The sequence below is a fragment of the Gopherus flavomarginatus genome, chromosome 2, assembly GCF_025201925.1.
Source record: "Gopherus flavomarginatus isolate rGopFla2 chromosome 2, rGopFla2.mat.asm, whole genome shotgun sequence".
Taxonomy (NCBI): Eukaryota; Metazoa; Chordata; order Testudines; family Testudinidae; genus Gopherus; species Gopherus flavomarginatus.
The window spans coordinates 19,964,226-19,990,210 of record NC_066618.1 but is presented as its reverse complement, the minus strand read 5'-3'; the positions used below and the strand labels follow the sequence as shown (position 1 = coordinate 19,990,210).

The 25,985-nt window shown below is 42.5% G+C and overlaps 1 protein-coding gene across 7 annotated transcripts in view; it reads right to left on the bottom strand.

The window, feature by feature from the left end:
* The window catches only part of RBM33 (RNA binding motif protein 33), a 163,242-nt gene that overhangs the window by 129,721 nt on the left and 7,536 nt on the right, over positions 1 to 25,985 (bottom strand). For all 7 annotated transcript variants that reach the window (XM_050940397.1, XM_050940399.1, XM_050940400.1 and 4 more), the window contains exons 2-5: positions 20,369 to 20,447; positions 9,108 to 9,156; positions 4,766 to 4,842; positions 813 to 1,125 (exon numbers count right to left, since the gene is read on the bottom strand). In XM_050940397.1, the coding sequence (XP_050796354.1) occupies positions 813 to 1,125; positions 4,766 to 4,842; positions 9,108 to 9,156; positions 20,369 to 20,447 (518 nt within the window). The remainder of the gene's footprint in view (positions 1 to 812; positions 1,126 to 4,765; positions 4,843 to 9,107; positions 9,157 to 20,368; positions 20,448 to 25,985) is intronic.

Sequence of the window (25,985 nt, the reverse complement as noted above, 5' to 3'; positions counted from 1 at the left end):
CCTTCTTTATTTTAAAAAGGGGAAAATAGAATATTCCATTATTCTTTAAAATATTATTCTACTAATTGTATACAGCTATTATTCATCTGTCTAGAAGGCCCAAACAAGGATCAAGCACCTATTATGCTAGAAGCTGTACAAACATGAATAAAAAGAAGAGCAAAAACTTTTCAGAATATGTCAGCTGATATTTTAGGCAGATTTTTTCTTACTAAATGCATGAAGTATAAACTGTGGTTATGGAATATATTTACTTGCAATTAAAATCTGTACATGCTCTTCTGTATGCTGCTTAAAAGATATCAAATTATGCATGTGACATTTTCTGAACTAACCTCCAATCTCTTTATTCAGATTTAGACAGTTCTCAGTTACAAAAAGGATGAATGAGCAGGACATCAATCACTTTGGAATATTAGCACCTTAAAGATGTCTTTAGCAGGTCAATAATCTTTTCACCTTGGAAGGACTTTATCAGATCTTGTCTAAAGCCTGGATAAAAGCTTTTGCATTAAGTACTTTTAACAATTGGCAGTGTATCTCCACCACACAAAGCTGTTTTCTTCCTTAAGGATACAACCCTCAAGGTCATGGTTCTCAACTGCCTTCCAGCATGACAAAGGAGCATTACCTACCGCCAAACAAGCTGTCAACACAAACTTTGTCACAGCCTAGATAAAGAAACTGGCAGACAGTGATAATAGGTCTAATTCCCCCCCTTCCCTAGGGAAGTAAACAGATTTCAAATCAGTCTAAAAACCGATGCACGTGAAGCAATGTGATCTTTGGAGATACAATAGAAAGAAACTCACTGGAAATTCATCTAGAGGTTCATTGATTTCAAGGTCTAGCACTTCATCATTGTAAATTTCTTCCTCTCCCTGTTCTTCCCCATATTCTATTTGGTCTTCTGTCAGCTCAGCATCATTGCCTTCATACTGTCCTTCCCCTGTGTACTCTTGAGAATATACTTCAGGTTCATCCGATTTGTCATAAGCCATTTCATCCTCCCCTTGGTCATATTCCGACTCATGTTCTATCGAATGATCATTAGCGTTCTCAGAGTAGTCATATGACGTAACCATGCCAGATGTAGCATTAAGACTAACTGTGACACCTTGAGAACTGCAATGGAAGGGGAAAAAAGATTCATACCAAAGTTGAAAATATACCAATTAACTACATTTGTGAGGATTCAGTACAATGGAGCAGACAAATACATATACTCTAAGTTAGTGAACAAAAATGTAGCTCACACATCAACTTGACTGCATGCCATAAACTCATAATGCATACCGTACCACAGCTTATCACCAGCTGCAGATTATTTGACCAGGGGAATCAAACCAACCAGATGGTCTAACAGGTTAGGCTGGCAAAAGTCCTGCATGGTAACTAAGCAGACTGGATTCAATTTTAATTCCCAGACTAACAAAAATACACAAAATGACTTCAACTGCATCTGCTTTCTAATACCTCCAAGTAAGCTACTAAACCATTTTTATTACTATATTAATATAGACAAGAAACAAGCAATTTGAATTAGATTGTTGTTTTTATTGTGGTAGATTTAAGTTCCCATTCGGCGGGAAAACAATACAATTTATACAGTCAAGAACTGTCTTTTAAAGGTGACCTGTGGAGGTTTAAAAAAAAATTTTATGTTAGTAACAGAATTTGTGTGAACCTAAAACAGTATTTAAGAAATTGTTTTTAGGTGGCTGTGATATCAACTGTTGCAAATTAAACATAAAAACTTAAATTCTAGCCTTAGTTCATAAGAAAGATCTGAATTTTCAAACAGTCAATCGCCAACTTGAGATTTGGTGAGAAGGTAGGAAAACAAGTTGATTCATAAATACGATGTTTTAAACTGGATTACTGATCTGCTGAACATTTTGATTGAAAAATGTTTTTGGAGGGTGTTCTTAAAAACTTTTTCCTTTACCGTGTTACAATTCTACAAGTTAACTTAAAAGGGACCTATTTTTGCAAAATTTGGGACTGCAAGATCTAAACAGATTTGTATGCTGTTTGTACACCAAGTCGGCCCCCGACTGGAAGGCTTTGAGTAGATGTTGGAGGGAAAAGCAGCAAAAGCGTTCACCCCATGGGTAACAGTAATACAGCTGCCAGAGATGGAAAAGTAATAGTTCATATAAAAGGGCTTATGCACAGTTAAAATGCTGCAGTGGCACGCTTCAGTGAAGACACTACATTAGGGGTGGCAACCTTTCAGAAGTGGTGTGCGGAATCTTCATTTATTCATTCTAATTTAAGGTTTTGCATGCCAGTAATACATTTTAATGTTTTTAGATCTCTAAGTCTATAATATATAACTAAACTACTGTTGTATGTAAAGTAAATAAGGTTTTTAAAATGTTTAAGAAGCTTCATTTAAAATTAAATTAGAATGCAGAGCCTGCCGGACCAGTGGCCAGGACCTGGGCAGTGAGAGTGCCACTGAAAATCAGCTCATGTGCCGCCTTCAGCATGCATGCCATAGGTTGCCTACCCCTGCACTACATACGCAGACGGGAAGGGTTCTCCTATCGGCACAGGTATTCCACCTCCAGGAGAGGCAGTAAAATTCTCCCATCGATGTAACACTGCCAACACAAGGGGTTGGATCTAATTTTTCTTCACCCCACGCCCTCCGAATCTAATTTCCTAGTGTAGACCAGGCCTCAGTTTCCTACCCCTTGGGCAGCACTACTGCCTATTCTGGGTGCTCTCCTCTTTCCTTTTACCACCTGTGAAGTCACATAGCTATCTCGTGCTGCACAGCACAAGAAAGGAAAGGTAGCAGGGGAGAGAAATAAAGGACACACAACTGGTTATCTCCTACTTAATGGAAAATCCAGTTTCTCTTTTGATGGTTCTTTAGCTCAATTCTGCTGAGAGAACAGCATCATGTGCCCAGATTGCTGGTCTGAGGATGGAGGGAGTTTGACCCTACCCCCATAACTGCAGTAGAGAAAGCTACCTCCTTTTCCTCCCTCCCCTGCCTAATGTGGACTGCGAGTGGGAAAAAAATCTTAGGACAGACACCACTTTGTCTCCTAGAGTGAGCTTTCCAAGCTGTCAGATATATTGTATTGGACCATATGACCCCTTTAGCCTGTACCCTCAAACAGATTATAGTGGTTAGGGACACCACCACCACTATAGAACATTCATGTGGCAGGGAGTGACTGTTCATCTCTAAAGCCTTGTTCAAGCCTTTGTGCAAGTTTCAGTACTGCATGGTGCAAGAAGGGATGGATGCAACAACATAGTCCTCAATTCAAATTTCATGCATTTGGAGCCATCCTCCACAGATTCAGAGGATGTTAAGGGGGCATTCCTGGGGTTCTGCAGGAGGCATGGCTTACGATGGTGATGGGGGGGTGTGGACAAACAGGACTTGCGCTAATATCAATGATTTAAAAACAAAAACCCGTTAACTGAAAGTTAAGATTGCATAGCTGAAATGTCTTATAGCTCAAACTAAATGACGGGCTGAAAAAATAATAAGCAATTTCAGGTCAAGCGATAATTTTAGGGATAGTTTTACAAATCACTGCAATTATAAGATAATTACTTTCTCAGCCATAAATACAGTAGAAGCATGTTTGGTTTACACAAAAAATGTCATGGATATATCCAGATACAAGGGAAGGCATTTCAAAGCAAATAATGCAGATACCACCTTACTCTGGAACATGGAAATTTTTGCAAGGATTGATTTTGATGAACAGGTTTTACTATATAGCATTATAGTGCAATGATGACCTGAATATCTTGCATTCCTGATGACTAATACTCCATTACAAGTCAGTAAGAATACCTATTGTTTGCAGTGTAGTTGTAGCTGTGCTGCTCCCAGGATATTAGAGAGACAAGGTGGGTGAGATAATATCTTTTATTAGACCAACTTCTGTTGGTGAAAGACAAGCTTCTGACGATATGTCTACATTGTTTACGTAACAGCACAGCCGTGGCATTGCTGTGACGTGGGCAGTGTAGTCATGCTTTATCATCAGGGGAAAGCTCTCCCTGCGATGAAAAATAACCACCCCGAATGAGGGGCGGTAGCTTTATCGCCGGGAGCATGGCTCCCAGTAATAAAGTGCTGTCTATGCTGGCGCTCTTCAGTGCTCAAACTTTTGTCGCTCGGGGGGTGTTTTTTCACAGCCCTGAATGACTAAAGTTTTAGCACTGAAAGTAGCAGTGTAGAGTCAGCCTGAGTTTGCAGAGCTCTTCTTCCAGTCCAAGAACAGTACTCAGAGTGTCAATAGCTAAATAAAAGGTGGAACAGATTGTTAAACATATGGAGTTAACACATGTTGCAAGAGACCATTCAAGGTGAAGCGGACAGTTAACACCTTTGCAGTCATGGGACAAAGGAGGGCTAGTGGGTGACAGGAAACCCGCACAACACCATCAAACAATGAGCCTGGGAGCTTAAATTCATAACTTTTTCTAGACTAAAAATCATGGACTCCTATTTGTCCTAGGAATGCAAAGGTATTAACTGTCCACTTCACCTTCAATTGTCTCTTGCAGCATGTGCTAACTCTTCATGCCTAACAATCTGTTTCATCTGGTATTTAGCTGTGACACTCCGGAGCCTGGTCTACACTATAGGGTTAGGTCGATGTAAACTGCCTTGTGTCAACCTAGCTGTGGAAGCATCTTCACTTAAATTTGGCTCCTGGCAATGTAAGCGTCTCTCTATGCCCATTTAGTAACATCACCTCCCTGAGGGGTGTAGAACACATACCTAAAACTTGGTTCATCTTCATTGTCACTCTGTAGAAGATCATCATTCAGTTCTTCATCTGACAAGTCTGACTGATTCTAGAATATAATAAAACAAGAACAAATGTTCATGACTTTTTTAAAAACACAGTATCTCTTTGAAACAAAAACAAAGTAAAAGGTTCTCTAAATACTACAGTAAAAGAATATTGACAATAAGCAACCATGTTGACAATGAATAAGTCGGATCAAATTTGATTGCTTTTTGAAAGAATTCTATAATTAGCTGATGAAAAGAATGAGGTAGAAGACACCATATCTAAATTTCAGTGAAGCATTTGATATAGTCTCATGAAAACTTGCAAAAGTCATTCCAATTGGTTTAGATTTCAACATTGCCACAGGGACTGAAAACGGGCTGACGGACCAGCTAAAGGTAACGATCATCCAGCAATGTAATGAGATGGGGGAGATGTTTAGTGGAGCATCAGAAGGGATGGTATAAGTGCCTTCTTATAAACACCTTAATTAAATAATCTAGGAGCATGATACAGGATGGAAGTGAACATCATGTTACTGCCATTTCTTGAGGATACTAACTTGGGAGAGAAAAATAACTCGAAAGGGTCTAGAGAAGTTAGAAATATGCGGAAATAGGAAGGAGTTCAAAGAAGAGGAAAAAATTACTCAGGCATATGTAATTTTTGCTGCCCTATTCTGAATTGCTTCCAGTTTGTCAGCCGTGCTATCAACTGTTTTATTTATCTGTAACAATGAGTTACTAACTAAAAGAACTAACCACACACAGCTTGGCTAAGTGACAGTATTCCCAACCTCCCGAAGTAGTTGTCATGGTATAAACCCCCACTCTGAAGCTTAGCGTCCAAAAGATGGGGTACCAGCATGAATTCCTCTAAGCTCAATTACCAGCTTAGTACTTGTAGCGCTGCCACCAACTAGGAATTCCAGTGCCTGGAACACTCTGGTCCCCCCAAAACCTTGCCCGGGGACCCCCAAGACCCAGACCCTTGGGATCTTAACACAAGGAAAGTAAACCCTTTCCCTCACCGTTGCCTTTCCCAGGCTTCCCCTCCCTGGGTTACCCTGGAAGATCACTGTGATTCAAACTCCCTGAATCTTAAAACAGAGGATAATTCATCTTCCCCCCTCCTTCTCTCTCTCCCTCCCAGATTTTCCCTGAGAAAGAAAGGTTAATTTCTCTCTGTGTTAGGATTACTTTCTCTCCCCCTTCCCTCCTTTCTCCCCACCAATTCCCTGGTGGATCCAGACCCAGTCCCCTGGGGTCTCACCAGAATAAAAAAACAATCAGGTTCTTAAACAAGAAAAGCTTTTAATTAAAGAAAGAAAAAACAGTAAAAATTATCTTTGTAAATTTAAGATGGAATAGGTACAGGGTCTTTCAGCTATAGACACTGGGAATACCCTCCCAGCCTAAGTTTACAAGTACAAATTAAAATCCTTTCAGCCAAATACACATTTGAACTCCTCCCAGCCAAATACACATCTGCAAATAAAGAAAACAAACATAAGCCTAACTCGCTTTATCTACCTAGTACTCACTGTTCTGGACATACAAGAGACTGTAACAGAAAGATTGGAGAGAAACCTGGTTGCATGTCTGGTCACTCTCAGAATCCAGAGAGAACAACCACCAAATTCTAACAGCACACACAAAGCCTTCCCTCCCTCAAGATTTGAAAGTATCCTGTCCCCTGATTGGTCCTCTGGTCAGGTGACAGCCAGACTCACTGAACTTGTTAACCCTTTACAGTTAAAAGAGATATAAAGTACTTTTATTCTATTAACTCCTACTATCTGTTTATGACAGTAGTAAAAGCATTAAAAGTTATACAAAGGTGGGTTTAGCTACAAGTAATGGGATGAGATTAAGAAGAAACCAATTTAGGCTTAGTATCAGTGAAATAACTTCCCAAAAGATTTATTACCAGACTGTTGAACAGTATCTCACAGAAAGTGGTGGGAGTCCTGCCACTTAAAAAATTTAAAATAAGACTGCACAAAGCACAAGAATAGGTACTCCTGGGGGCATTCTATGCCAAAAAATTAACAATTCTGCACATAATATTTTAAAACTCGGCAAATAATATTTGTCAAAATAACACTACATAATCATGCCATTTTCAATTATTTTGGTAATTTGGTAACAATACAGACACACACAAAATTTTCCCCAGGAGTAGAGAGTTAAAGAAACCCCTACGACAACCCAGTTCCTGTTTCTCTGCCACCTTCCCCTCCCAGAGTCCAGCTGCAGGACCCCCGCCCCAGCACAGACACACACACACACACTCTAAGTCCTCGGATCCAGAGGGAGAAAAAGCCTGATGCTCGGTCCCAGGATAGCAGAGAGTTTCATGCGTGCTGCCTTCTCTTTTCCTCAGGGCATGCTGGGAACTGCAGCTGCCAGGAACTCTCCAGCTCCCGCTCCCTCCTCCTCCCTCTGACAGTGTCTTCTATACATGAGCTGGGCTCTGCCAGGTGCAGCAGCCCCTACTGGCGGTTAACAGCACTGCATCCCACTTCTATGGGGGAAAGGAAATTCTGCACGCACGTTAATTTCTGCAAAATTCTGTATTGCACAGTGATGCAGAATTCCCCCAGGACTAAGTAGGTAACTTTGAAAAGAAATCCTGCATTGCCTGTATGATGGATTAGAATTTATTCATATTTGGATTAATTTATTTGTCTAACTCCAACCATTCTGAGAGATGTTTTTTCAACAATTTATTATGGCAAGGATTTCCTATTTAGGTGTTATTCCTACCATTCTAAAAAAATTTAAAATAATGGAATTAAACTAACATTTATGGTGCAAACCACTAAAAATGCACACAAAGAAAGCCAATTTGCCAGTGGTACTTGGTCTGTTTAACAGGAAGCTATATCATAAAATCTATCCTCCAGCTGTGAGTAAAATGTTCAGAAAACAAATTTCTCTTCTTAATTTAGTTTACTTAGTATTTAACAGAGTAGCTTCCTCTTTTATTTTCTCTTCCTATTTTCTGAGGAGAAGCCCCACTTGCTCCAGCAGACAGAGTAAGCCTGCTGAAGGAAGCGCCAAAACCAGATTTTATATCACAGGAAGTTTTGTTTTGGGAATGGGTCTCTCTCTTCAGGCGTCAGGAGTCTGTGATGCAGGAGAGAAGATCTCTAGACGTTCAGTACTCCTCGCAGCCCTTCTTTTTGGAATCTGACCTTTCAGCACCATCTGTCTGCCAATAACTGGCATTACGGATTTTCCTACTGTGGGAAGGACAAAGCCATTGCCTAGTAGTTGCCCCATGCACAGAAAGAAGTGGAAGTGGCTATGAGCCTTGGCTGCTGCCTGCCTTCCCCCTACCCCATGCATCCCTGATAGAGAAGAGCTGCAGTTCACTGGTTGAAGAAGCTGCACTGGTATCTCAGATTGGAAGGAATCAATAAAGACAGGACTGTTGGAATGGGTCTCAGGGCTTGTCAATACTTACAGCTAAATCAGCACTATTGCAATGGCAGAGCGCTTTCCCATCGATGTCTGTACTCCACCTCTCAGAGGCAGAAGGTAAGCTGGCGGGACAGTGTCTCCCGTCGATACAGCGCAGTGTGGGAGTTATGTCCAATTCAGTTATGTAACTTACATAACTGAAGTCGACATAACTTAGGTCAACTTACAGCTTTAGTGTAGGCCAGCCCTCGGGAAGGAAAGACAGGAATGTTGGGTAGCATCAGGGAAGTGTTGTTTTTTGCACTGCTTAAGTTACAGAATAAGCCAAGAGAAACTAGTGTTGAGAACTAACTCTCTGGACTGGTGAGTAGAACTGGGTGGAGAACAGTAATTCCATTTCACAAAGGATTGGTTCTGTTCTGATGTAGAACAAAACTAAAACATTTAGAAATTCTCTGCAAAAGGGAATGAAGCCCTGGGGCAATCTGCAAGGCAGGGTGCCCTAGTCACAGACACTGAAAGCACTGGGGTTAAGAGGAACTTAGTTGAAACTGAACCATCTCTGCGAAACATTTCAATTTTTTTCCCCCACTGAAAGCTATTGTTGGAATTTCTCCAACCACCTTTACTGTTTAGATGATCTAGATGATATTAATATATGTATACATTTAAAAGGTCTGCTATTGTTTGTGCTGTCTTTCACAGTGGACTGCAAGAATTATTTTGGGGTTTTTTTAGATTTCAGTATTTAAGTTGATTTTACTCAGATAAATAGAATATCCTGGATCATTTACAAATGGTCATATAACATGACAGCATGAGTTGTGAGTGAAATATAGGTTCACATTTAAAATTGTAATGAATTATTGGGCATACATGAAACATGCTCATTTCTTACCTTTTTACCAGTAAGCAAATCCTCTCCAAGCAAATCATCTTCAAGTTCACTAGAAAATATAAGTGAATATTAAGAGTACTCATGTCACACACATGAAGTAAAGTATATTTTTTCTGGAATCATTATTCAATACAGTAATTTCAACATTGGTCAGAGGAGAATTGTTACTGAATCCGCAATGCTTTTTCTTTGATAAAATATATAGCACATTAATATGACGACTCAGGAAAGAGGTTTACATTATGCAAGGGATAGGCACTGAACTTCTCTCTTAAGGAAAGGTGGATGTTTTCAGGATGTTGGAGTCTTTTATAAGCCATCTTTCCCAAGACAGCCAAATCACAGTACTCAAATCCAATTCCCTACATGTGGATATCTTCATGCCTTTCATCTCTTAATTCTACTTGATTAAGCCACTAAGGAGGCACAAAGAAGCTAACATTCCTGGTAGTCCATCAGACCCAGTATGAACAGCTGAAGAGTGAGAAGAACTTACATTTGGAGAGTAAGAGAAATCCTGCGGAAAAAGACTCCTCCCCTTTCAAGAGATTTGTTCAAAGCTGGAAGAGTGTTTGAATGCTTTTGAGGGACAGCTCAGTGATTTGAGCATTGGCCTGCTAAACCCAGGGTTGCAAGTTCCACCCTTGAGGGGGTCATTTAGGGATTTGTGGCAAAAATCTGTCTGGGGATTGGTCCTGCTTTAAGCAGGGGGTTGGACTAGATGACCTCCTGAGGTCCCTTCCAACCCTGATATTCTATGATCTCTAAGAGTCTACACTAAAATGCAGCTCCCACTGATATAAGTCGCCCACTACACTGACTTTACTCCACCTTCGTGACAAGAGTAGTGCTTAGGTCGAGGTAGTTAGGATGACACAGTGTCCATGTAGACATTGCGTTGCTTACGTTGTCTGACAGCTGTCAGCACCCTGGGCAGCCGGGCTCCGACTGTCAGCAACCCACAATGTCCCATGCTGACAGTTAAATCAGTGGACACACTCCTGGTGAGAGCGAGCACTGCCGACAGAAAGTGGCTGTAAGTTGAGGTAACTTAAGCTGACTTAATTTTGTAGTGTAGACTTGCCCATAACCTCTCTTCCATAACTAAGTTCTGGGTTGCCCACAAACAACCACTTTTGCAGGTGAGAAACTTTAGGGCCTTTGCTAGATCTGCCCAGATCTTTCCGGTGGCATAAAGAACAAGGCGGAGAGATAGTAACATGTAGATCCCAAAACACAACAATAGAAGGGAACTGAAGTTCCCATTCTGTAAGTGTCAATATTAGCATCTCCAACCCTGATTCTGAAGGTTTGCATAAAGTATTCAGAATATGCCTTAGCGTTAAGGAATAAGAATCTACCCTTAGATGTATGGCAAGCAGAGCTTGAAGAGACAACTGTATTTACTGATTTCCTTTGTGGGAAAAGGTAACAGCCCATAAATTACAGTAAAGTAAGTGTGGGATATATAAACAGAGAGGTAACTAAGGATGGTCAACAACCAAACTAGAACATTCACTTTAATATTTAATCAAGCCCATAGTGAAACGGTTAAGCACTTGCCATTTTTCCAATTTATTTGCCAGTGAGTCTAGCTGCAGATCCAAATTACAAGTGCTAGATCTGAAAATTGGTTGGGAATATGGAATAGGTATTTCAACACAGATGAAGCCCAATGAAAATTCCAGGATTAACACTGGTACCTCTTAGAAAAGGATAAGGTATGTTTTGGTGAGTTAGTTTTACTGCCTGACAATGTTCAAAAAATATTCTTAAATGTCAAAGATGAGGAAGAGGAGATTTCAGTTCAGCAATAAATAGGAAGGGATTATCAGCACACAACATTCAATTATGCTTGCTGTTCTCAAACTTCATCCCATGTATATTAACAAACTGATTGCTAAAGGTTCAGTAGCAATATCAAACAAGAGTGGGTATACCTGTCTCGTGCACCCCCAGTAAAGTGACCAGACATTAGGTCCCTTTATGCACAGAGGCAGAGATCTCTGTAAAGGAAATGGATCCAGTAGAATTTAAATCCAAACCCCATAATAGAGGTAAGTGTTTCAAAAAGGCACTGTTAAAATTCTAATGGGAAATAATTTTCCAGAACTGTGACTTATTTTGCATTCTGGATTACTCTCTATATCTCTTCCAAAGTATCAGAGGTTCTCTAGCTCCTGGTTACCATGCTCCAATATCCAAGGAAGGGTAAGCTAATCTAAGAATTCAAAAGGGCTTCACAGTGGGGGGGATGGAGTTAGGCCAAGTAGCGACCCAAAATGGTGGAAGCCATGGGGGGTAGACTATGGGAGATGATCAAAACTACCAGAGGTTACACACAGCGGGGTTAGGGTTACCAACTTTCTAACTGCACAAAACTGAACACTCCTACCCTGAGGCCCTGCTCCTGCCCCGCCCCTTCTGAGGTCCCACCCTCTCAGTCGCTCTATCTCCCCTCCCTCTGTCACTTGCTCGCTCTCCCCCACCCTCACTCACTTTCACCAGGCTGGGGCAGGGGGTTGGGGTGCAGGAGTGAGGTGAGGGCTCCAGCTGGGGGTGCGATCTCTGGAGTGGGGGCGGGGGGGAAGAGGACTGATAGCACAAGGCCCACCACCACTGGGGGAGGGGTGGGGGGCAGGAACGCACAGCCCTGGCCTGAGCTTCAGCCTCCGACAGCTGAAGCCAAAGAAGTCAGGGAGGAATCTGTAACTGCCGTGACCTCCATGACTAAATCGTATCCTTAATCTTGAAATAATAAGCACCTGGTAGTAACTACAATAAAAAAAAAAAGTACAATTTGTATGAACAAAGCAGATCACAGCTGTACTGTTCAATTAATGCTGGCAAGTTACTGCTTCATATCATTCAAATATAAAGTGAAATAAAATAAATTCATGAATCACAATGAAGAGGCTATCTACAGTTAAAGAAATGGATTAGCTCTCCTCAAAACCTGAACCTTCATATGCCTTAACTCCTCACCAAAAAAATTAGTGTCTCTCCATTTCTTTAAAAACAAAACAACAAAAAAGCTTCATTATAAGTGGAGTTTTACCATAAAAAGAGGCTCATGGCAAAGAGTGCCCTCATTTTCATCACAAAAATAGCAGCACAATGCTTCTTAAAACCCTGCAGTTACACTGGCAGTTGTGGGGTGGGATAGGAAGAAGTATTGGCCAACCTCTAGAAGGTCACCTAATCACTCTCAGTGGAAGACAACTGTAGTGAAAATAAATCAGATCTTCTCACTATCTACTAAAAGCAAAAGGCAGCAAAATGGGGAAGCTTTGATTCCTACTCGCCTTTTCTCTCACAAGGCTGAGAGAGCTCCCTCCTTCCTCTGCTGAGCAATAGCAGAAGGGGAGATAATTACTCTGGAAGGCAAGTAAAAGTTAGTAGGTGATAACTGCTGCACTTCCAGGGCATTAGCTCAAAGGAAACTGCTTAGCCTGGTCTACACTATAAAGTTAGGTCAACATAAGCTGCCTTGCATCAACCTAGTTGTGCAGGTGTTTACACTTAAATGTCTACCACCAATTACACTGACATAGCAACAGCACCTTCCATTAATGGAGCAGCTGCAAACAGTGGAGTGCTGCTTCTGGGCCTGAGAAATGAATGCTGACCAGTGGGATTGCATCATAATGCAGGTGTGGGGTAACAAACTGCAGAACTTGTGCATGAGCAAGGCCACATTCTTGGATTTGTGTGCCAAGTCTTGCCCCAGACCTCCAGCACAGGGACACAAAAATGAGAACTGTTTTGTCAGTGGAGAAGTGAGTGGCGATCACACTGTGGAAACTTGTAATGACAGATTGGCCGTTAATTGTCTCCTCCATGCAGAATTGTGACTCTTAGCAATGTGCAGGACATAATGGATGGATTTGCAGAAGTGGGGTTTCTGAACTGCTGTGGAGTGGTAGACAGCACATACATCCCTATTTTGGTACCAGACCACCTTGTGTGATAGACCCAAGCCAGTTGGGAACAGCAGAGTAGTAGAAGGGAGATATCCTGGCCACTGGATAAGCAGTTTTCTGTTCCGTAGGTGACCAGAGCAGGGGCTGCTCCAGGCTAATGAGAACACCTGACTCCAATTAACCTGCTAAGAGTCAGGTGAGGCTGTTAAGCACTTGACTCTAATTAAGGCCCCTCTAATGCTATAAAAGGACTCACTCCAGTCACGCCAGAGGGAGCCAGAGGAGAGGAAGTGCATGTGAGGAACTGGGAGCAAGAGGTGTGTAAGAAGCTGAGAGTGAGTAGGCATACTGCCGGAGGACTGAGAAGTACATGCGTTATCAGACATCAGGAGGAAGGTCTGGTGATGAGAACAAAGAAGGTGTTGGGAGGAGGCCACGGGAAAGTAGTCCAGGGAGTTGTAGCTGTTGTGCAACTGTACCAGGAGGCACTCTAGACAGCTGCAGTCCACAGGGCCCTGGGCTGGGCGAGTAGAGGGTGGCCCTGGGTTCCTCCCAAACCTCCCAACTCCTGATCAAACGCAGGAGGAATTGACCTGGACTGTGGCTTCTACCAGAGGGCAAGGTCTCTGGGCTGTTTCCTGACCCACAGGGTGAATCTGTGAAGCGAACAAATCCGCCAATAAGCGCAGGAGCCACCAAGGTAGAAGAGGAACTTTGTCACACTTGCCACAGAGTACATCAACAGAAAGGGCTATTTTACTATGGTTACACAAGTGCTGGTGGATCATCTGCAATACTTTACCAAGATCAATGTTGCCTGGTCAGGGAAGGTGCATAATGCTTGTATCTTTAAGAACCAAGGACAGTTTATAAAAACTACCAGCAGGGACCTTCTTTCCTGAACAGCCAATTACCATTGGCGATGTTGAACGGCCAGTAGTGTTTTGGGGGGACCCAGCCTACCCCTTACTCCCCTGGCTCAAGAAGCTGTACACCGACCACCTCAATATCAACAAAGACAGATTCAGCTACTGTTTCGGCAGGTGGAGAATGACAGCTGAATGTGCTTTTGGTAGGCTGAGGGATGCTGGCGCTGTTTACTCACAAGACTGGACCTCAGACAGAAAATTATCCCAATTGTTACAGCTGGCTGCTGTGTCCTGCATAGTATCTGTGAAACAAAGGGGAAGAGTTGCTGCTGGGGTGGAATGCAGAGGTGGAGTGTCTGTCTGAGTTTGAACAGTCAGACACAAGGGCCATCAGAAGAGCTCAGTGTGGAGCTCTATGGCTCAGGGAGGCTTTGAAAGAGCACTTCAACAGAGCCACAATAATGGGTTGTGGTGTACTGTGCTCTATCTGGCCCTGCAGTTTGGGGGCCTGTTACAAATTACGTGGTGCTTGCTGCACATCTATCAAAATAACACTGACGATGCGCCTAGTAATTTTATGGTGCTTGCTGTTTATGATTTAGGCTGTTTGCCACTGATCCCACGAGTTGTCACAGGGTACAATACTGGCTGTGTGGGCGCTTTCACTACTTTCAGGCATTCCCGAACATATGCTGGGAACTAATAATGATGAATTATTTTCCTAACAATTCAGTTTTATTTACTTATGAAAACACCTCCAAAAAATTCTTTTCAAGTTAAAAGCAAATGTATGAATCACAGAACTTAAAGAACAGAAAGGAACATTTATTTCAATTTTAGCTACACATGCATCAAGCGTGGCACTCACAGGTCACTGTATGTGTATTGTCCTTAATGTCTGCCAGTGTGGAGCAGTAGGGATAGGGAGATGCCCCTGGTGCCATGTGAAATGTTGGCAGAGGGGGGTGTGCGGAGAGGTGCTATACTGGAGTTCTCCATGGACTGCACGGGAAGATGAGCCTGGGATTGTTGAAACTGTAGGTCTGCAAGAGTCTGCAGCATCTGTGTTTTCTCCTGGAGAAATCCCATTACTCCTTGGTGCATCTCCCTCTCCTTTTCTGCTGGCACTCTTGAGCTTTTCTTCTGTCCACTCTTTCCCTCTCCATACAATCTGCAATATTCATCTTCCAGACCCTCTATTCACTGTCTGATTCAGTACTGACTTGCAGAACATATCATCCCAAGTCCTCTTATTTTTCCTCCTTATCTGGCTAAGGTGTTCTTTGGCTGCGGAGGGGGAATCCCCCAACAGCAGCAGCCACAGATGAAGTACCTCTGTGTGGTTTATCATTACAGTCACAAATGGAAAGCAAAAGATAAGATTTGGAACTACCTTCCCTTGCTCCCGTAAATTTTTAAACAAGACATGCTTATTGACAGTTCTGCTTCAGAGTACTTGTACTCGGCAGCTGTGGTGAGTATGGCCTGTCAGGGATATGAGAAACGAGGAGGAAGTTGCTCAGTTGCATGAAATTGAGTACAGGGCAATGGCACTGAATAGCAGCAGCATTTCCCATAGGTGGTGGTGATTTTAGCTGCTATCTCACTCGTGAGGGTAACAAAAGCACAGAGAGCACAGCTGCTGCAGGCATCCTGAAGCCACCCAGGCTCGTATGCTGCTAGTCTGTTTACTGCTTTGATGCCTTCTGAAGACATTGTTGATTGACGTGGGAAAGTGTACTACCGCAGAGGAAGAAATAAGGCAGCCCCTTAGAAATCTTTGGGAGAGGATTGCTGTGTACCTCCATGGAAGTTTCATCGAGATCTCTCAGAACGATTCAAAGGACATCCTCCTGAGAGATAAACAAACTGTTCCTCATGCCCCCCACCTCTGGCCTAACTCCACAGGGACACAAAAAGCAGATAAAAGCTCTAGCTCTTCGTTGTACCACTACCTCTTCTCATACAACTAGATTAATGAAAAGTCGAGAGCTGTGTCCTAAGTCGGGAAACAAATTAACAAATTTAAACAAGGTTCCTTCTTCTGCATCAGGCTTGCCTATGCTCAACTGGACTGCAGTGGAGTCTCAAACAGGTGCTGGATTGTGGCATAGCTAGACCTTCCAGTTGCATGTCACCCTCCTCTTCCTCCTCCACTTTCTCCCTATCCATGTCAGGCGCCTGTGACTTGGACTCTTCAGAGCTATCCACAGTGGCATGTGGGGTGATGGTGAGTTCTCCCCCTCATGTATTGCATGCAACTCTTTGTAAAAGTGGCAGGTCATGACTCAGCATTGAATCAATTGTTGGCCTCCCTGTCCTCCTCATGTGCCTGCTACAGTTTCTTCACTTCCATACGGGACTGCTGCTGATCTCAGTCACCACCCTTCTCCTGCACCTCTTGTGCAATCTTCTCATAGATGTCCATGTTTCTACTGCTAGTCCATAGCTGTGCTTTCACAGCCTCTTCTCCCAACAGACCCAGGAGATCCAACATCTCCTGTGCAGCCCAGCCTGGAACATGGAGCCAGCTGAGCAGTTCCACACAACAGTGGAAAGTTGGTAGGTGTGCTTGCCAAGATGGACAATTGCGAAAAGGCATTTCAAAATTTGCAGGGTTTTAAGGGATGGGGTGTGTGGCTTCTGACCACCATAACCTGTTGGCAGTGGAGTTAACAATTGTGACCAGAGTGGTCAGTGTTGGGCATTGTGGGACAGCTGCTGAAGGACTGTGAGGGTTGACATAGGTAATTCAGTGTCTTCACTTGTGCTACGTCGACCCCAATACATTGACCATGGCTCAGCACTGCTTAGTGTTACTATGTCAGTGTAATGGAGAAATTACATTAGCGGTAGACATTTAAGTGTAGACACGTGCACAGCTAGGTTGATGCAAGGTGGTCTCCTGAACCTCAGCGGGAGATTATTTTCAAATAAAGAGAAAAGGGAGCAGAGGCCCCAAATTATCTCTCCCTTCATTGCTACATCAACCACACCTGAAGGTCAAGGAAATTAACACTGAACTGGGGGGTGGGGGAGTGGAAGGAGGGGAGGACTACTAGAGCATGTGGTGAGAGAAACTTTGGCTTTTAGTTGCATTTTACCTTTTATTTCATTGTAACCAATTCTGACTTTTTATGCCTTATTACTTGTAATTACTTAATCTTTTTTTTTGTAGTTGTTAAACTCATTTTATTGTTTTATCTAAACATGTGTGTGTTTAGACTGAAGTGTTTGGGAAACTCCTTTTGAGATAAGGTTTGTGCACATCTATTAATGAAACGATGGACTTTATATGAGCTTGTACTGTCCAGGAGGGTACTGGGCAATACAAGATGCACATTTCTGGGAGAAAGTCTGGGACTGGGTGTTTGCTGGTGTTGCCCAAAGTATAATTCATGGGTGGTTGGCTGTAACACTCATACAGTATAGCTGGAGAGATTTACATGCAGGAGGTTGTGTTGGGGCAGATCAGGAGTTTTTGCTCTCACAGTGAAGTAGTGTAAAAGGCACACCAAGTGGGAGAATTGAGGGAACACAGCTGTTCAACAGTCCAGACCAGAGGTGAGCAAACTACGACCCACATCCGGCCCATGGGACCTTTCTCGCCGGCCCCTGATCTGGCCCCTGGCCCCTCTCCTGCTGTTCCTTCTCCCCCGCACCCTCAGCTCACTGCGCCACCGGCGCAATGCTCTGGGCAGCAAAGCTCCTGGGGCAGTGAAGCTGCAGAGCCTGGCCTGAACAGGTGCTCTGTGCTGCGCAGTGCGTGGCTGGCTCCAGTCAGGCGGCATAGTTGCCTGTCATGGTGCAGCTGTGCCGCTAGCCACCGGTGCTCCAGGCAGTGCAGTAAGGGGGCGAGGGGTTGGACAGAGGGTAGGGAGTTCCAGTGGCAGTCAGCGAGAAGGGGTGGTTGAATGGGGCAGAGGTCTTAGGGGGGAGGGGCAGTCAGGAAGGAGAGGAGGGGTTGGATGGGGTGACGGGAGGCAGTCAGGGGCGGGAGTTCCAGGGCCAGTCAGGGAGAGGGGGTGGGTGTGGGGGGGGGTGGATGGGGCAGCTGGGGGCAATCAGGGGTGGGGGTTCCAAGGTGGTCAGAGGACAAGGAGAAGAGGTGGTTGGATGGGGCGCGGGGGGGCAGTAAGGGTGGGGGGCCTGGGGTGGTCAGGGGACAGGGAGTTGGAGGAGTGCATGGGGCAAGGGTTTGGGGGGGGGGCCGTGAGGGAATGGGGGGTTTGGATGGGGCAGGAGTCCTGGGGGGTCGTCAGGGGCAAGAAGCAGGGGGATCGGATAGGGGCGGGGACCGGGCCACGCCTGCCTGTTTGGGGAGGCACTGCCTCCCCTAACCAGCCCTCCACACAATTTCTGAAACCCGATGTGGCCCTCAGACCAAAAAGTTTGACCACCCCGGTCCAGACTGTACCCTGGGGAATGTCACAGCAGGTTCACGGAATTTTCAACACAGGCACAAAAATTATGAGACAGAGAAGACTCTAAGGGGTGTAGAAAGTTGTATGATGGGAACTTGACCCTACAGTCCCAGTCACCCCTGCGTGACTTGTTTCTGCCCCACCATGCATTGCCAAAACCTCCCAAAAGATATTACGCTGGACAGTAGAGTTTTGTACACTGCGATGCCTACCCATAGTGCACTGCACTGTGCATCAAAAGAAGCAGTTCTGGTGACTACGCACAGCGCTGATGCAAGGAGCCAAGAATGCATGCACACAAGCGATATACTAACTTTAGCAGCTTTATGCCCACGTAACTTGCGGCAGCAAAAGTTTGTAGCCTAGACATGTCCTTAGAGTGGATAAAAATTGTACTGTAACAGAGTGAAAGATCAGACAAAAGCATTAAATCAATTAGGGACTTTGATTAGACTCTACATCGGTTTTACTATACTAAATGTCTGAACAAATCACTATGCTACTAGCATGGAAGAGAAAGTATAAATCTTTTTGGCAAGTAGCTTGACAAGTGTAGTTGGATTGTAGGACTCAATACAAAAGAACATACCCTTAGCTGGGAAGCAAAGCTATGTCTACACTAGCAAGTTTCTGCACCACAAGTTATACCACTTTTATTAAAACACTGGAATTAAACTGCTCTTGCGTGTCCACACTGTGCTCCTTGTGATGCTGGAGCGCATCCACATTAGCAGCTTTTGCAATGGCAAAGACAACAGTGCATTGTGGTAGTTATCCCACTGTACAACTGGCCGCAGAGTGCTTTGGGAAAGGTTTGCAATGCCTCATGGGGCAGGCACAGCATCATATGATGCAGGTTTCCCAATCCCATTGTTCCATAGGCATCCTACTATATTGCCAGCTGCTTTTCAACTGAAGGCGGGGGAGGTGTGGAGGAGAGTGAGACAGGATGTGATTGTGTGTGGCGAGCGGGGAGAAAGACAGTGTGTTTTAGGGCCACAGAGTATGTCAGCATGCTGTCTTGTAAGTTCAGACAGCGGCAGGAAGCAACCAGTCCTGAAGCAGGGGGAGGGGGAAACCCCTGCCTCCCTCCCTGGGCTCTCTGCAAAGCACTTTCTCAAACACACACAGACACATCTCTGTGTTCAACAGCACAAGCATTCCACATTAATGGTTTGCTTTGTGTCCCAGATGGCTGTCATAAACGGTGCTTTGAAAGGGGAGTGATGTATGTCTTCAGGGCAGCCAAGTTCAAAACAATGAGCAGAGTGGTAACTTGAGGCATTGTGGGACGGCTCTGGAGGCCAATTACAGCACAGAACGCAATCAAGTGTCTATACTGGCAATAAAGCACTGGAGCCTCTGCACAAACAGCCTTACGATTCTCGAGGTGATTTTTTTGCAGCACTGCAACTGAGGAGTTTCTGTGCACAAAGTGGCTTGACAGTGTGTACACACGCCCACAGTTTGAGCACAAAAAGGCTGCTTTACTGCACAGAAATTTGCCAGTATAGACAAGCCCTAAATTTGGTTACACTTTCAAATCTTTTCAATAGCTTTATATTTTTCAACAGAAAATCTAAAAGAAATCCACCCATCCTTCCCCCTCCCCCTGCCAAAAAAAAGAATGACTCAGATTAAAGACACAATTTTTTTTAAAGGTAGCCAAAGATCACAAGTTTTAACAGAAGTTATCAGTTGTTTATGGCATATGCCTCCAAAGACTGGCTAAAATAGCTTTAAATATTCCATGATTGAGAAGGTAAGTGTAGTCAGAAAGCTGACTGCAAAAACAGTTACGTATATCCAACATTTAAAAAAAATTATTCTATGCTGTATTGTAGCTGTTCATGTCTTCAGACTCTACGCTTGTCAAGGCAGGTATATATGTTTGCCAACATTTAGCATCCACTGACAGACACACAGCTGCCAACAGCTTCATTAGTATCTGAATTTGCATTGTTTTAAGAATTAGAATACAAAATGGCACTCCAAGAAACTAAAGCAATGTAATACAATGTCTGACCATGAAAAAAGTTAACTACCTGTCCCAGTCATCGTCTCCAGTTCTTCTTCTCCAAGACCTTTCTGCACCAGGCTTATCGAACTGATCAAAGTCATCATCTGTAAAGAAGAAGACTACATTAGATAGTTCTTACTGGAATATATATAGGAAGCGCAGAAGTTTTCTAATCCTGATCCAATGATTTGTTCTCTTTAGGAATTACGGTCCTACGCCTTTTTGGTTTTACAATTTTTCTCTAGTATTTGTTTAATTCAAAAAGTTAAGGTGTAGTCTGGCCTTAGTAAGGAAGTAGTAAAAGTAAGATGTAGAGGTCTTATTGCTAATAAAGTTGAGACTGCAATATGGGGAAATCAAATGTAGGAAAAGATGTCAGCACATTGATTGAAAAGTTTACAATCAAAGGGTCAGCCCACAAACAGAAAGTATGCTACATCTGCAGTGAAACCAAATTTCAGATGGTAAAAAGTATTTAAACACTACCTAAAAGAGCCAAGTTGTGCTGACTGGTTATCAGGAAATATTTTGCTTTTTAAGTGAATTTGTTTGTAAGTGGCGAGAATTTGGCAACCTCGAAAACTGAAGTTCTAAATTTATCCACAAAACAGGTGCAGCATGCAGCGTTCAGACAATCTTCCCATATTGCCCAGCTAATATGTCTGACCTGTAACTTACAGGGACCATCTCTTGTGAGGAGAGAATAATCCATTCCTCACCCCCAACTGGAATATAGTTGTAGTATAAAAAAGGCTATCACTATAACTTTGGATTAACATGTTTTTTGTTTTAACGGCTTCTATAAGACAGGTGTCATTTTTACATAATCACTTTCCTCACTAGAATAAGTACAATTATTTGCCTCTTAACAACAAAGGGGTACCAAATTAGGGCCAATCTCAGAATAATTTTTTGATGGTTTGGTTTGAAATAAGCCTTTAAAAACCTACACCTTTTCAGTTTCCACTTAGAATTTTGTGTGTGTTCAAGTCCATTCAACCGGGCATCCTTCTGTGACAATTCCTCCACCCAATGGCCAACCCTAGTTATCTTCCTTTTATCTAATTTAAATGCAGGTTTCATTGATGACACTCATGGAAAACGCAAGGTGAGCATAAAAAATAATGAAAACTCAGCTAAGTCAGTCATCACTAATACAATAGTTTTCAAACTAAAATGGTAGTCACTATACATTCCCATGCCATTAAAATTATCTGCAGTAGCTTGTAACCCAATGAAAGTCAAGTCATGCATGATGAGGTGCAAAAGGCATTGTTCTAGATTTCTTTTGGCAAAGAAACAATACACCATTTTTTAAGGTCCTAACCAAGGGAACTCAACTACTTAGCATATTAGTGCAGCACTCCACATCCAAGCAGTATCTACATTTTAATATTTTTTCCTCCACAACATCCAAGATTCAGCTTTTTCTCTGCCCACACAGATAAAATCTTTGTCCAGGACTTCACACCACCTTGCTCCTTGACCACTAAAACCTCCTCCTTTCCAGCCTTACCAAATACCATCTTGATCCCCATATAGTCAAATACTGCTGCAGAAACCATTTTCCCGAATTATAGCTCTGATTATGTCACCACTTTCTCTATTTTCCCCTGCTCACCATACACTTACAGGCATGGTCTACTCTACGTAGTTTTTATACCAATATAACTGTGTCAGTCGGGTGTGGTTTTTACCAACAGTTCTACAGGTACAGCGCTCAGCATGGGCACGTTATACTAGTAAAAAGTTACCTTATACCAGTACAGCTTATTCTGTACAAAAAGATGAATAGGTTATACTGGTATAACCGTGCCCACTAAGGGGGAGTTATACTACTTTAACTATATCGGTATAGTTAAAGCAATAGAACCAACTTGTGTGTGTAGATAAGCCCTATAGCTCTTTGGGTCTTCACCTCATCCTACTTATTTCTTATAATGGTATGTATGCTGCTATCAACCTTTACTTCAGCCTGGTCTACACTAGAAAGGGGGAAACTACACTGACAAATCCTCTACTACCATAGATGCAGCTCTAATAAGCAAAAAAAGGGCTTTTGACAGTACAGTTTATACTGAACAAAATAAATTATACCAGTTTAAAAGTGCTTTTGTGGTGTAACAATCTACACCAGAGCTTTTCCCGGCACAGAAGTGTGTCTCAAAAAAAAAAAAATCACAGTCCTTATCAACATTACTATTCCAGCAAGAGTTTTCTACCGTAGACCTTCCCCTCAACTCTACCAACACTACCAGCCTTTATTATCCATTAGCCTCTCTATCACTCTTCAGTGTCCTCTAAAGATCTTTGCACTTTCTCCCATGCCATCACTTATCCATGACAGGAACTCCTTGTAAAGATCCACAAAGCTACATTATCCTCTTTCAAATCTTTCATTAAAGTTTCCTCTGCCATGATTCTTACCAAAGACTCAAAAATGGCTAGACACTGCTTATTACAAGAATCATGATTTTCACACTTTTATCTTGTGCCTCCCATGTCTGTCTGTTGTAATCTCTCGTCGTTTCATGTATTTAGACTGTAAGGTCTTTGGAGAAAAGGGACCTTACTTTCATTTCTGTACTATGCCTAGCATAATACAAATAAATCTACAGACCAAAAGTGAGAGTTACAAATTACCATGGTACTATCAAAATTTGATTTAACACTTTGAAATGTATTGTTAGATGAGCCCATAAGAGGGTTACAAGTATCTGTGTAGTCAAGAACAGAGTAATGACAGAAATAAATTTAGGAACCCCAAGTGAAAAGCATTCATTTCTAACACTTATGGTTTGCAAGATATTAAACATCAAAGTGTTTTTTTATTCATTGTATGACTAGTGTTATTTGGAGAACAGCAAGTCACAATCATGTAAATTTTTCATTTCTGAAACTACAAAAATTTTAGTCCCCCGCACCCCTCCTTTTTAGGCCTTTATATCAGGAATTCACAATACAACCAAAAGTAAATGAACAAACTTTACATGTGGATGTGGATGATGCTCCCAGAGAAATTCTTATGAAGCAGTTCATGTTAATGTCAAGCATGGTTACCTGCCCATAAAATATAACATGTAAGAGGGAAAGAAAGCTCCCCAGCATCAGCAGTAGCACAAAAGACAAACTGTAAAACTGACGGTGGGGGGTGGGCGTGAGGTAATATCTTTTACTGGACCAACTTCTGTTGGTGAGAGAGAAGCTGTCGAGCCACACAGAATTCTTCTTCACATCTGAGAAAAGTAGTCCCAGCGTCACAGCAAAATGCAAGATGAAACGGATTGTTTAGCATAAGTAATTAGTACATATTGTGAGGTACCATTTAAGGTAGTGTAAGACTGACAGCCAAACGTTTTCCACAACTCTCAGACAGCAGCAGGAAGAATTCACACACACAAAATAAACCCCAACCTGACAAGAAACCACAAGACTTGCTGTAAAAGTGGCCTCTACCAGCCCACATGCATGCCTGAGGCTCTCCTACAGTAGGTAGTGAGATAACAAGATGACTCTCTCCGTCTTCCCACCTCGCCACCGTGGATAACATCAGGCACTTGATGCAAGGCTGAAAGATACTCACTAACGGCACCAGCACTCTACATTAACTTTCCCAGGTGGCAAGGGAAGAAAACAAGAAAATTTGTATGCTAAAACATACCAGGATTTCCCAACTGAAGGGAAGACTTAAAGGACATCAGTGGAAAAAAGTGGTCCATTGTTTGGCTCTGTATCGCTACAATAATATAACAAAAGAAACCCTCCTATCAAAGAAAGAAGTCAGTTCAAAACTGCACACACACTGGCTGAAAGTCAGCCATTTTGTTAGATAAGTTTGATCTCCCTCTGGTATTGGCCAACAATCCGTTAACATGCATTAAAGTTTCTTAACATACTATGCTCATTTCGCTGGCAATATTTTTCCTTACATTATATTTTTCTAGTACATGGGAGCACTGTTGCATGCGTTTGACAGTCGCATTTCCATAATTTGGTAGATTGATTAGTTTTTGATTCTGAGTGTTGAATAGCAGGTAATGTTTACAGGTATTATCCTGCTTACAAGGGACAACAAATCGTAAAGATTTTCTGAGGACAAGTTTTTACAGAGCAAGGAGATCTCATTTTTCTTTCCATATCTACTAGTTCCTCCTTCAAAAACTTTCACTAAAATACATAAAGCCTTGTTTACTAGGCTAAAATAAAAAATTGCCCTTTAAAGACTCCATTAGGGTGATAGATGGATCAGCTGGAAGATTGCATAGTAGTGTTCTTTTAACGCTTCCTATAGCAATACCAATGCAGGCTAAGAAAAAGCTTGTCCTATATACTTGTTGTTAAGATGCAGTGTTCAAGCATTTCACTCGGATGAGATGGCTAAAACCTCTCCTCCAAGCAAAACATTAGACCATACTGTCAAAGTTAGACTCAGGACTCACAGTATGTCAGACCACTCTGTTTTATTAGCACAGCGCTCTGCTAACACCCCCCAGATAATGTGAGCACCATGCAAGACACAAATTATCTTATTTACACAGATAAAAGGATGCCAACTAAACAAAGGAGCAAAGAGAGCAAAACTGTAAAATTTACCTGGGGCACAGCATGCATATCCTACTTCCTTACTAACTCTTATCAGTCTAAGGATAATACTTCACCAATTGCCCTTAAGTAGAACAATTATTGCTTCCTTAATGTCTGCATTCCTGACACCTGGATTGCAGCATTTCAGCTCTTTTGCTTAAAGGTACAGACAGCATTTCTTTAATACTTTCTATTTTTACAATATAATTCATTCTACTTTCACAATCCCTCCTTTCGGTCAAGCTATGCCATGAGCAACGTTTTCTGGGTTTCACATATTAACCATTCTTTATCTCTTTGTTCACCAGCGATATTTAAAATTATCATATTAGCACTCTGTTTTGGGGCAGTCACCTGGGTGGCATGCCTTACACAATTTTGGATACAACAGAACACTAACTGAAAACATACAAAAAAAAAAAATTATTAGGATTCCAAACAGGATAGTCAGGGCTCCCTGAAACAACCAGTTTTCTATGCCAGATAAATTGAAAAGGTTACTTAGCCACTTCCATAAAGAACTTGGCTCTTTATGGGGAAGATATGCGATTTGTTCTAAGTGGCTAGAGCGATCTATTACCTCATTGATATTGTCAGGTATAAACACACAACATTGTTTTCCAATGAGAGCACAGGTCCCTCCTTTGGCCACCAGCATTATGTCCAATGCCTGACGGTTTTGGAGGGCCACCTGTCGGATTGCTCCTGTTTCTTTGGCCAGGGCTTCTTTTTGTTTTGTGCACCTCACCTCTGCTGTTGCTTCAGAGGGTCACTGTTAATTTTTTATTCTTTCGCTACAGCTCTTATCTGCTATTGTTACATAAAAACAACCAACCAGACTCCAGAATCTCTTCCTTTGCTCCCGATTTTGACTGCCCTATTGCAGCCATGATTTGGTCTTCATTTAAAAACATCTTAAATTTTGTAAAGAATCAAGTTACCCATTAAGGGTTAAATGCTAAATCCCAAAGCCAAACAACACTCATTACCTGTGTCTTGCAAAAAGGTCTGTCGGTTTTGCAACTCTGAATTAAAGAGTCAAATGAATTTTTAGTGGC